Source organism: Nothoprocta perdicaria, unplaced genomic scaffold, assembly GCF_003342845.1.
Source record: "Nothoprocta perdicaria isolate Ctin4 unplaced genomic scaffold, notPer1 scaffold_54, whole genome shotgun sequence".
NCBI classification, from domain to species: domain Eukaryota; kingdom Metazoa; phylum Chordata; class Aves; order Tinamiformes; family Tinamidae; genus Nothoprocta; species Nothoprocta perdicaria.
In genome coordinates, this window is record NW_020455799.1 from 3743984 (window position 1) to 3756209 (window position 12226).

Sequence of the window (12226 nt, forward strand, 5' to 3'; positions counted from 1 at the left end):
GATGGTCATTGCTGCGGCTCCACCTCTCGTTACGAGCCTGCTCCTCCTGGAAACTGGTCTCACACCTGCGAAGGCTTGCTCTTTTCTCCCTTCATGACGCGGAAAAGACGACGACACGGATGCAGTTTTTGCCACGCCGCGCCGCCGCCTCAGTGCAGAGGGGCGGGCGGCTCGGCGTGGATGCCCACGAGCGAGGGGGGCTGCTGGCCGCTGCCGGCCGTGAGCAGGGGCCGCGGGTTGAGGCGCGGCGGCAGCGAGCTAGCTGGGCGGATGAGCGGCGGCGGCGGCTGGTTGAGCGTCGGCCGGGGCTGCGCGAAGCGCGCCTGCTGCTGCAGCGGCGGCGGCTGCCGGTGCAGGGCGGGGGCCGCGGGAAGCGCCGGGCGCAGCAGCGGCGGCGGCTGGTTTAACGCTGCCGTGGGAGCGGGAGGTGCCGGAGCCGGCGGCGCCGGCGGCGAAGGGCCTAAACACTGAGTGGCCGGAGTGCTTTGCGCCTGCAGGGGACAGAGACGGGAGAGGGCGTGAGCGGCGGCGCGGCCGGGACGCCACGCGGGTGGGCTGCCGCTGGCCACTACGCAGGAAACAGTATTTAAAAAACAAACAAACCAAAAAACTGAGAAGCTACTGAAAAGAAATCACCAACCAAAATATCATAGACAGCAGAACTAAAAATATTTATGAAGCAAGAGCCTTCTTTCTAGAGTAAGAAGTGTATTTTAACAGTAACAGTAACAGGATATTCGCTATGAAAGGTGCAGTCCTGTTCCCAGGTGATTAACGGCATTGGCTGAAGCTCTGTGCAAGCTCATCATCATTCTTTAGAATGTGCTTTGCCACTCCACACCAGTTGTTAACCGTACATTACAATCACTAAATACAATGCTATTCCTCAATCCATGCTTACTTAGATCTGGTACACAAAAACACACCTCATCTTCTTCATCAGTGCTCTTTCCTGATGGCACATTAGAAGTACTTTTTGTGTCCTCCCCTAAAGCAGAAGCATCACCATTAGAAGCCAGGGTTCCTTGTTCCGCTTCCCATTCCTGCAATACCTCCTCTAAGTTAAACCGACGCCTGTAGTTTACAAAGAAGTTCTTCACTTGGCCAACAGTCTTGTTGCCAATTACATCTGCAATAGCTTGAAAATCTTTACCATATTTGCGGACACCTGGAAGGCAAAGTAAATAACATAGCTGTGAAGAATCAGTCAGACACAGCTACGTGTGATGTATTTATAAGAGAGAGCCTATGGGACCTGCAAACCAAGGACTCGCTAATTAACAGACTTCTCAATTATGAGAAGGCCTCAATTTCCCTTACAGCAAAATTAGTTGTTTTTCTTTAAATCACATAGCCATCAACACATAAAATCAAGAACTTTATTTAAAAGGTCATTACCCCCTCTTCTTAAAGATTCTGCATGACTCGCCAAGCCTCCCAACCAAAGACCACACAGATCTGGCCTACCAAGCTTGGACACAAGCCCTCGGCATGCCTGGAGAGCGGGGATGGAAGCGGAGGGCACATGGGGGCGGGAGCCCGGGCAGGGCAGCAGGCCCCACGTGCGGGGGCAGCGGGGCCGGGCGGCCACCCAGGACGGCTGCCCGAGGCTGGCCAAGCTCAGCAGCCGCTGCACCAACACGAGCAGCTCACGGGGACGCTTCTGGTGGCACCTCCTCCCCTTCCGAGCTCACAGGGACGCTTCTGGTGGCACCTCCTCCCTTTCTGAGCTCACAGGGACGCTTCTGGTGGCACCTCCTCCCTTTCTGAGCTCACAGGGACGCTTCTGGTGGCACCTCCTCCCCTTCCGAGCTCACGGGGACGCTTCTGGTGTCACCTGGGGACGCTTCTGGTGTCACCTCCTCCCTTCCGAGCTCACGGGGACGCTTCTGGTGTCACCTCCTCCCTTTCGAGCTCACGGGGACGCTTCTGGTGTCACCTCCTCCCTTTCTGAGCTCACAGGGACGCTTCTGGTGGCACCTCCTCCCTTTCTGAGCTCACGGGGACGCTTCTGGTGTCACCTCCTCCCTTTCTGAGCTCACGGGGACGCTTCTGGTGTCACCTCCTCCCTTNTTTCTGAGCTCACGGGGACGCTTCTGGTGTCACCTCCTCCCTTTCTGAGCTCACGGGGACGCTTCTGGTGTCACCTCCTCCCTTTCTGAGCTCACAGGGACGCTTCTGGTGGCACCTCCTCCCTTTCTGACATGCTACACCCAGGCTACAGCAGGTAACTGCTAGACATTCACCACACACAGTCTCGTTAAAGCTTTCAATTCACCCTTCACATTTGGTAGATGAAACTGGGTTTTTAGGACAACTGACTAGGGAAATAAACACAAGCTACTGGTGGCTGTTTATAACACATTCCCCAGCACAAGCCTCCAGGAATTGAATTCTCTAGCAAGAGACTGAATGACAGAAGATCTCTGCATGATTCTTTTTGTCTGTTTTCATGTTGATATTAGTAGGTCAGTTGTTTACATGCACTTCCCAAGGAAATGCTGCTGGTCCTTTACAAAAAAAATCTCTATGTGGGCTTCTTAGAATTCCAAAATGAACTTTGTGTATGATAATACTGAAAAAAAACAAGTACAAAATTCTGTAATATGAAACTTCAGATAAGTCCAAGTCAATTCTCTCAGTTCTATTTAAGGTATATGCCTACTTCCTCCTCTCCTGCTTACAAAAAAAAAAAAGAAGAAGAAGAAAAAAATCATATTCTCCATCATCCTAGAACATAGCTTTTAGCTACACTAGATACATTTTTCATCACAAATGTTCCAAAGTCTGCAGTTTCCAAGACTCGGCTTGTTGCACAAAGCCCCTGCTGACTACACCCTTGCAGAACATATTCCAGCGCTCAGAGGACAAGCATTTCATTTCCTTACTGGAGCAAGGATTTATGCCCAATTTCACCTCTCATTTGAAAAAGATGAAGCAAAGGGTTCAGAAGTGAGAGCTGTTTCTTTTCAGCTGAACTGTGAGGACTACCGCCTTCACCCTGCTCTTTTCTACCCCCTGCATCAACAGGTCCTTAGGAAGCAATACGCACACGTGCAGTTTAAGAAAAAAAGTTCAGCTCTAGGGCAGTACTAGTTTCTGCAGCTGAAGTTAATGTTTCAGCCCTCAAGAGCTTCATTATGGCCTGCCACATGACGTTAGCTCTTTTCCTAGCCCCTCTAAAGGCATTCAACCATTCTGGCCACAAGATCCCAACAGTGCCAAGGGACCCAACAGAGTCACAAGGGAGGGAGCCCATCTAGGAAGAGCAGTAGGGGACTGGCTCCATGCACTGCCAGGCATACAATGTGCTACCCCTGTGGGCACCAGGCACCCACAGAGCACACCCTCCAGTGCTTTAATACCTGTTGACTGACACATCCTAAGCACCCTCACTTATAATGATCATTAAGTGTCTACTGCAATAGATGCCATTCTGCCCAGTTCAAATGAACAAATGCCCAACAAGGCGGCACACTGTTCAAAAAAACACAGCTCAGTCTCTTAGCTATTTCAGCCTTCCCTGTTTTTATCCTGCCTGTGCTCCTCCCTTCCCCTTCACCTGCAAAACAACTGAAGCTGTTGGCTAAATCCAACTAAACCTGAGAGATGCAAGATTTTAAGCCTACTTCCAGGCAGGCAGAGTGCATCACGCCTTCACTGAAAACCCAACCTAGAAATAAAACAAACCCAACACCAAGACAAAGCCAAGCGCCACTAATTCTGCTACAACTACTCATTTAGGATGCTTTTCAGGGGGTTAAGTGCTGCTATGGCATCCTCACAATGACCTCCAGGCATTACTGCAGTAAAACACTTTTAACCCACATTGCAAACACAGAGAGAGTTCAATATACGTCTATGAAAGTTTTATATATAAGGTGCTGGCACATCTGCAAGAAGATACATCATTCCTTTAACTCAGATTGGTGTACATTATAAATCCTTACATAAATCTTGTGCAAACTATTAAAATAGTTTATATAGCCTCTCAATTGGTTACATTATTATTAGGTTTTGGACAGTGCAGTTGGGAAGGCAGCTTCATAGCCTCACTTCACATGTACGGATGCTCCTGGCCCCTAGCTCATGGTGTTAGGTCCTGCCTTTCTCCACTGTTTTCCCCTGCAATACCCTGCTCTTCCATTTGAATTTGGTTGCTTTGGACAAGCCTTAAAATACTCTGCAATTACAGCTGCAAATTGCAATTGCAAATTAAAATACTTTGCAGTTACAATTTTGATGTGGCTGAGATCTTAAGTTTGAAGAGATAATAACTGTACATACACATTTCTATACTCACAATAAACACCTCACACTGGCCTGTTACATTTAGTAACTATTCAAAGTTTAACAATCATCTGTTGAAATACACTGTAAAAAAATGATCCAGGCCCCAGTGATCTTTGCCAAGTCTGAGTCCATGGCCCTGCTGCAGGCAGCCACACTAGTATTGATATACTCATCTTCATAGTAATGGCTTGGTACCTCCTCCTTCAGTTACTAACTGCCTGAGAACACATTACCCCCAGTAGAAATATTTCATTTTAGAAGAGTACCAAAATCATTATTGCAGATTACTTCTTATTCCACAATAGGACATAAGGCTTGAATGAAGTGAGTAAAGCATGGAGCCACAACCTACCTGCTTAGTGCTTATGATTTCAGTCAAACTGTCACATATGTAAAAGTATGCGCCAGGCTATACCAAAATATTTTATGTACTAAGCCTCTATTACATATACAAACTAAATGTCTCCATGCTCAAATTAAGATTTCCAAGACTAGCAAACACTATGGTAATTTTTGTATAGCTACTTTCCTTTAAAAATAGAGTGAGAGCGGAGAAAAAAATAGCCCTGTGGACGTTTCATGCATATAGTCTAGTAGCTGAAGCAATATTTGCAAGCAAGAGAGCTGAGTCTATGGTGTTTCTCAGGCTGAGGGATGGGAGGCTTAAACTTTAGCTCTCACATTCCTGGAGAGAGACTCCACAACTCTACAACAGTAGCTACAAGAGGGAAAATACTTCGTCTCTGTATTAAAGCTTCTCTCCCCTTTTACACAGTGGCAAAGGAAGGGACTAAAACAATACAAAACAAAAAAAAAAAATCAAAATCAAACAAAAACACAAAAAGCACACATAAGAAGCACACGTAATTCAGTGAAACAGTTCCCATCCCACCCTTAAGTACTAAAGCTCACTACCTATGCAAAATAGGGGGACCACTAACACTCCTTTCCAGGGGAGTCATTGCCAACCCTCATTCCCTTCTGCCTCTTCTTCAGTTTTGTTATCCACCTTGCTGACTATACAGCAAGTTTAACAAGTACACGACAAGCTCAGCAAGCTTAACAAGAGCTCACTGAATTGTTACCATGTCCCAGCCCGATCCTTGGTTAAAGCCCTGATAATCAAACTAAGGAAATGCAAGGTGGTTTGAATCTTTTGAGCCTAAGGCATCACAATGAACCTGGGTTTTGCCATCTCTCCAGTAAGCAGTCTATCTACTAGAGTAGATACGGAAGGTAGACACCTCTTTTGGTGTGAGCTAGGTAGCCATACTTAGAAAAAGACTGCAAACAGTTTGGAGATGTGAATCCCAGTCTCAGAGGCATGCAAGCTCAAGAGACATGGTTTCAAAGACACCTTCCCTTCAGATCTTCTTTCACACTTCAAAATAAATCTAATTTTAGGTTCAGTATTGGTCATTTGGCTTATGACTATCAGGTATGACACACGTGACAATTTTGCATTGATCCCCTGACCCAGCTGAAAGTTTTATACTGAAAAACAGTCTTTGATTTTAAAGCAGGTCAAGAATAGAGGAAAATAAAGATATGAACAATTAATATTATCTTAGAACTGAGGTATATTAGAGAAGATGATTCATAATGACAAATCAACATATAGCGACTTCAAGACAATAATGGGCCTATAAATAGTTCCCTTATGCTTTCTTTTATTAATGAATGTTGAAGCAAGACAAAAGTCAGTTTTCCTTCAAATAAACGGGTAACTGCAAGTTTATTGTAACAATAATCTGGCCATGTTTATTTTTAGCTAACAATACCATTAGTACAGTATCCATAACTGGCTTCAGACTCAAAGGTCTCCACTGTCCCAATGTCTGCTTTATTAGTTATTCTTCTCTCTTCATGGGGGAATAAAAGAGCTACTTTTGCTTTTTTTCCTACTTTATGGATATAAATGGTGTGTTAAGTGCTGAAAATCTTAAGATTCTGACTACTATTTTGGTCTTCCACTTCAGAGAAATTATTGTAATGCCATTTAGAATATGAATGAAGGGGCTTTTTGGTACTATATAGAGCTCTTAAATCCAGCTTAGCTTCTCTATTTAAGATTTAATAGGAGTAATTGAAAGACTAATCTCAGTTTGCTTGAATTTATATGCTACATATTCCCACTAATTTTTGTTGTTGCCTTACTAGTGACTTTCTTGCAAGACCAGAGAGTTTAGCTTTCAACTTAGAGGAGTGTAAACATATGCCTGAACACCTCACAAAATCCTTTGCATCAGGTTTCAAGTCACTACATACCTTGTACTGCAAGAAGCTGCTCTTCCGTGGTCCAACGGGCATTGATTTTCTGATTAGACTATTAAAATTAGAAAAATGGCACAAAGATAATTAAAATGCATAAACACCTGTAAAACCTCTGAGCATCAGAATGTACCTAGTTTGTAAAATATGTAACACCTCTTGCTCAATAAACAATGAATTCAGAAAGGCCTTAAGGCTGCTTTAATGAAGGAGTAGTATTTACAGGATATCACTTCAGAACTATAGTGGTATCTTTCTTTCCCTCTCTGCTTTATTGCAATTCTTCACTTTCACCCATATCCTTACTTATGTACATGCTAATGGTCTTTACACAGACAGAATTTGATTCTATAGATATTTATCTAAACTGTTCGAATTTACATCTAAGTGCTTTGCATTTTTGTTTTATACTCAGTCCCTTAGAACAAAGGTTTTCCTCCATTTCTTTACTCAGATGGTTGACATAGGACAAAATAAAAGCCCACTCTCAATTTCTTATACAGACACCAGACTCACCACAATGCATTTCAAATGATTCTGCTTAAGCTGCTATTGAAAAAGCAAGCAGCAAAAGGCATTTCTGTAGTTTCCCACTAATGTAAGTGCAAGGCCAAAAGTTCCAGTATTTATTCTGATTTACCTCAGGAGGTTTGAATTCTTCAATCCCGCCTTCCATTTTCTGTTTAAGTGCACTGTTTACTTGCTTAGCATTTTGAACCTTGGTCAAAAACAACAAAGTTAATCAGCTCCACAAAGAAAGTTGGTCACTTTACACATATATCTTCACTAGGATTGCCACAAGTGTACCTCCTAAGTTAGAAAGAGAAACATTATGGTTTAAGGCTTCTCTACTTTTAACTGTCAGAATAAATAAATAAATAAATAAATAAGACATACAGTTTACTACGGAGAGAAAAAAAAAGTATTTAGGTGAGCCCTTCAAAGGAACAGTTTGCCTGCAGGAATATTAAAAGGACATACAAAGTAAGTTTTGATGACACTAAATATATACTCTGGAAGAATGTAGAATATTCTAGACAAAAGCTTGGTTCTTAGATTTAACCGATATATACTTATATTTAAGTGATATATATAAATATACTTCTTCTTTCCCCAAAAAGTATTTGGAGAGAGGAGGAGAAAATTTACGAGCTATTTCTAGTTTCTTCTGATACACCATTTTTATTGATCTTAGATCATCACAATTTCCATAAAGGATTTCCTTGAAATATCTTAATACTTCTGGATAAAATATTTTAGTCTACAAGGAGAGGTCTTTTAACTCATACATAAACAGATTTATTAATCATTTAAAGTTGACTGAGTAACGCACATAACGTAACATAGCTGAGAAAATTTTGCGTGCTACGGTGCACTGCTGTTACGGGTGTTCTTTAAGTATGGACATAAAAACAGATAACTCAGTGGGATATTCCAGGGGCTGCAGCTCCGAGATAACTGAAAAGAGAGAGAGGGAAAAAACCAAAAGGACCCCCGCACCCTTAAGGATGTCACTCACCTACCCTTAGCTAAAGAGTGAGACCCACCTATGCTATTTAGCCCCAAAGTCCTGCTGTGCTAAAAGGAAGCTGATTTCTCCTGCAAAAAGAATACAAGGGAGCAAAAAGCCTGTGAAACCCCTTCGTGCCCATGGTCTTGCAACACAGGAGCATTTAGTAGCCTATAACAAGGCAGAAATTCCAGCAGATAAGCCTTGAATTTGTTGTCACATCCCTCCTAGAAAGCAAACATGCACATACTGCAGTGTCCTGAGAAGATGAACAGATTCTGCGCTTCAATGTTAAGTGCTGCAAATTAACTTCTTTATGCAGGAAGCAGTTGTTAAAGGAAGCAGTTTATAGTCTGCAGTAAAAATGATCAATATTTTAAACCAAGAAATGGAGAGACTCATGTTTTGCAATGTCCTCTCCCTTCCTTCCAGGATTTCCTGGATGTCCTATCCCACTGGACTGGATGTCTCACCCTGAAAACGGCTACAACTGGAAGTATAAAAAATTTAAATTTGCACTGCTTCCTTGGTCTCATTCTCACTTTTCATGTAAATGCTTAAAAAACAAAAATACGACAACAACAACAACAACAACAACAACAACAACAACAAAAAAAAAAAACAAATCAAATAACTTGATTTTTCCCCATTCCCAAATCAACATTGGTTTCACTATCATACACGCCCCTTAATTTCATTTTCAGAAAGGAAGGCATCTTGAGTGATAGAGATTTGAGAAAAATACAGCAATAAGCCTGAAGAACAGCTTATGTCCAGCATTTTTGGTGAGCACTGAGGAACAAAATTAGGAAGACTCATGTTATAGAAGTCTCAGAATCTTCACAGAAAAGTTTCAGAAACTTTACAAGAGCAATCTGAGGTGAAAATAAAACAAGTCCAATAACCCATGGTACCTGTCGCTTTAATGAGATTAGTTCCATATCCAGCTGTCTAAGAATTGTGTTGGCTGCATTGGGGCTACAGGAAACTGCTATCACATCTTCCTGGGTCAGGTACATGCCTTTTGGTGGCCGGCATTTGGAACGCTGAGAATGGTGGCGATGCTGTAAGCTCTGATAATCTCTTCTACCCAGCCCTATTTTGCTGGTCTGAATGGGTTGCTCATTATTGCCCTTTAATTCACAAGAAATAAATGGTTAAAGAACAACAGTAACTCACCATATTGAAGTATCGCAGTGCATTGCAATGTCATATTTACACAATTAAGAAGACCTAAACTAACATCCTTCTCTCCACACAGGACCCAAACTAAGCCTCACAACGTGATGGAAGGCACCACTCTGGGCAGGCCTGGATTAGCTTTAGGAAAGTTCATTTTTCAAACTTTTTTTTTTTTCTCTCCCTTCTCTTGAACACAAGTGAAGACACATTAACAGATACAGAATTCACTGTCCCAATACTATGAGAGAAGGCAAGGACTAGTAACCTTTTAAGTACTGAAAGGTTAAACAATATAAATACACAGTATCTTTAAACCAAGTAATGCCTTGATTTGGCAGTTATCACTAACAAACATTTTATGGTACTTCAAACTAATACGTTTACTTCACGTCAAATATGAAGGACAGTGAGGTCAAGGCAGGGGCGAGTCACTGTGACTGGCAAGAGTGCAAAGTGACACCTTGCCTGCTGTAAGCATCCCACCTTGAAAAGCTAAGAGCCATTTGCTTTAGGAGGGGACTGGAGATTTGAAAGAAATAGCACCTATTTGCTTTTACAATTCCTATAAATACCCATCTAATGTAGGAAACTTAAGACTTTGTTTTGCCTTTTTTGTTTGTTTGTTTGCTTTCTTGAAAAAGATAACAGAGAAAAATTATAGTCATTCTTCAGATATTCTCATATCCTTGACTTTTGCTCAAAGCTTCAGCTTTGTTTTCAGGCACACAATCCTGGTAGAGCAAGTGCTTCACAGCAGAGAAGCGAGTGACTTAGTACATATTAGCACATTTGTACTTAGTACATATTGGCAAACTGTATTTTCATCTCTTAAGTTTGACCTTCTGCTACATCCTCTTCTCAGCTATTGTAACATCAAGTACACAGATTTCATGAAGGGTATTTTAAAAACATTTAGGACAATTTTAAAAACATTTAGGACAATTGCTTCTACTGCTCCTGTGTGGAAAGTTAATATACAGCCTTAAATCTTTGACATCTAATAATCCCAAGATTAAGTTTACTTCTCGTCCACTGACACCATTTGTACTGGGTCAAGCATTGTTCTTTTAGAGTGAAACTGCACTTTGTCTTTTCAAACTGGATTTAAAGAGAACTCATCCTCTCAGGCTTTGAGCTTGCCAGGCTAATATTTTGTTTGTTTTACTCTTTTCCGATATGAAGTTTTCCATTGGGCTACACACATCTGTAAACTAGTGAGTTTATATTTTGCTTAGGAAGTGAAAGTGTGCAAAACCTACCAGAAACATCAGACCACAAAACAATATTATGTGGATCCAAATAGCTTGTCGGAAACTGCAAACCTATTTGTCCTGTTCCTAGGAGCCTACAAACACGCTGATTTTGTTCCGGACTACATGCAACGATTCCCACATTAACTAAGGAGAACAAGCTGGAAAAGCCAGCCAGTGCTTAGAAAAAAGCAAAGGTACCAAAGCAAATCAACAGATTGCGCAAAGACTGTTACAGTCATGGAACGAAGGCAGGGGAGAGGAGTAAAGAGGTTCACATTAGAGTTTGGACCATTTCAACTTCAAGCTAGTGTATTCCGAGAAAGAAAAAACTCAAACTCTTTGTAGAAAAGGGGTCCTTTTTTCATCTCCTAGGGGAGCTAAAGTGACATACATTAAAGGTCTTTCCAAAAGACTTACTGTTCTGAGAACAGAATTTAATACTGTCTTTTACTCAGCATCACTTTTGGCAGAAATCCAAAGTTGTATTAATAATCTTTGATATCATATCATTGTCCTAAAGAGATGTTGAAACTGCACCATCTCTCCCTCTCATATTTTTAAGGAACATTAATTCTTTCATTTTGGGAAGAACCCAAATGAACTAAGCTGATTGAGTTACTTATGATCAAGACTAGAAGAACACAGCTTAATGTTAAAATGTTTCATTATTTTCTTAATGTTTACCAAAAACAAAACTAAAAAAAAAAAAAAAAAGAAGAAAAAGACATACTAAGGGGAGTAAAGTGTTTTTTCTGATCATGTTATTATCAGAAAGCATCTGAATAAAGCCACAACTGAGTTAAAAAGTAAAACCTCAAGATGGCTTTGGAAGAACAAAATGTTACATTTAGAAAAAAAGTCATTTAATTTTTAAATATATAACAAAGTTTCCAATATTTCCCCAACAGTAAAACTGGAAATAGGTATTAACAAGACAGGGTTTGAGGAATGTTATTTTTACCAGGTAGGGATAGCACACCAGGTAGAGATAGCATATCTAAGAGCTGCTTCTCTTAGAAAGCATTAAGATCTTTCATGAGATAGCAAAGGCAATGAGAGATGCATTTATGCACACCAAATGGCAAAAACAAAGAGTAAAATTCAATTTAATTCAAAAGTTATCCAAATCTTGATCAATTAAGAATCCTGTTCTTTCAGCAGGCTACAAATAAGTACATCTTAAGTCTCTTCTACTAGAAATTGTATTTGTCACAGTAACACATTCACTGAAAACAAACAAACTGACATTCACCATTAAATTATCTGTTACCTCCTTTTTGGCTTCTTTTTTGGGATCATAATCACTATCATTTCCATCCATTGGATGAGTTTCTTCTACATCATCATCACTAAGGAGAAATGACAATAAGCTGGTCATTTTAGTCATTTTATTTAAATCACACACATACACACGCATACACACATATAAATATATATATAGGCAAGACACAGATATCTAAAGCATCTATTCTAAGTTGCCAAGTTTTAGGGTTATACTATTTGACCTTTTTGTAGCAGCTCTTCCTTGAAAATCGAAAAACACACCACCACCACTTATTTCCTTTACTCAAGTTACCAATCCTAATCTGGAGTTTTAAGAACATCTTAAATCAGTATAGCTGGCTCTGTTACAAAATAAAACCAAAACCCCAGCTTTCCTTTAATCTGGCAACTTGTACCAGCATGAGCTTTTATATGGTCAGCTACAGGAGGGTTG

General features: G+C 41.1%; 1 protein-coding gene across 2 annotated transcripts in view; it reads right to left on the reverse strand.

The window, feature by feature from the left end:
* Positions 1 to 258: 258 nt before the first annotated feature.
* The window catches only part of RCOR3 (REST corepressor 3), a 23314-nt gene continuing 11346 nt past the window's right edge, over positions 259 to 12226 (reverse strand). The window contains exons 6-10 of one of the 2 annotated variants that reach the window (XM_026048386.1): positions 11780 to 11858; positions 8989 to 9207; positions 7205 to 7282; positions 6562 to 6619; positions 259 to 491 (exon numbers count right to left, since the gene is read on the reverse strand). In XM_026048386.1, the coding sequence (XP_025904171.1) occupies positions 259 to 491; positions 6562 to 6619; positions 7205 to 7282; positions 8989 to 9207; positions 11780 to 11858 (667 nt within the window). Of the gene's footprint in view, positions 492 to 622; positions 1169 to 6561; positions 6620 to 7204; positions 7283 to 8988; positions 9208 to 11779; positions 11859 to 12226 lie in introns of those variants that run through there. The other variant, XM_026048387.1, reaches the window with a different exon arrangement.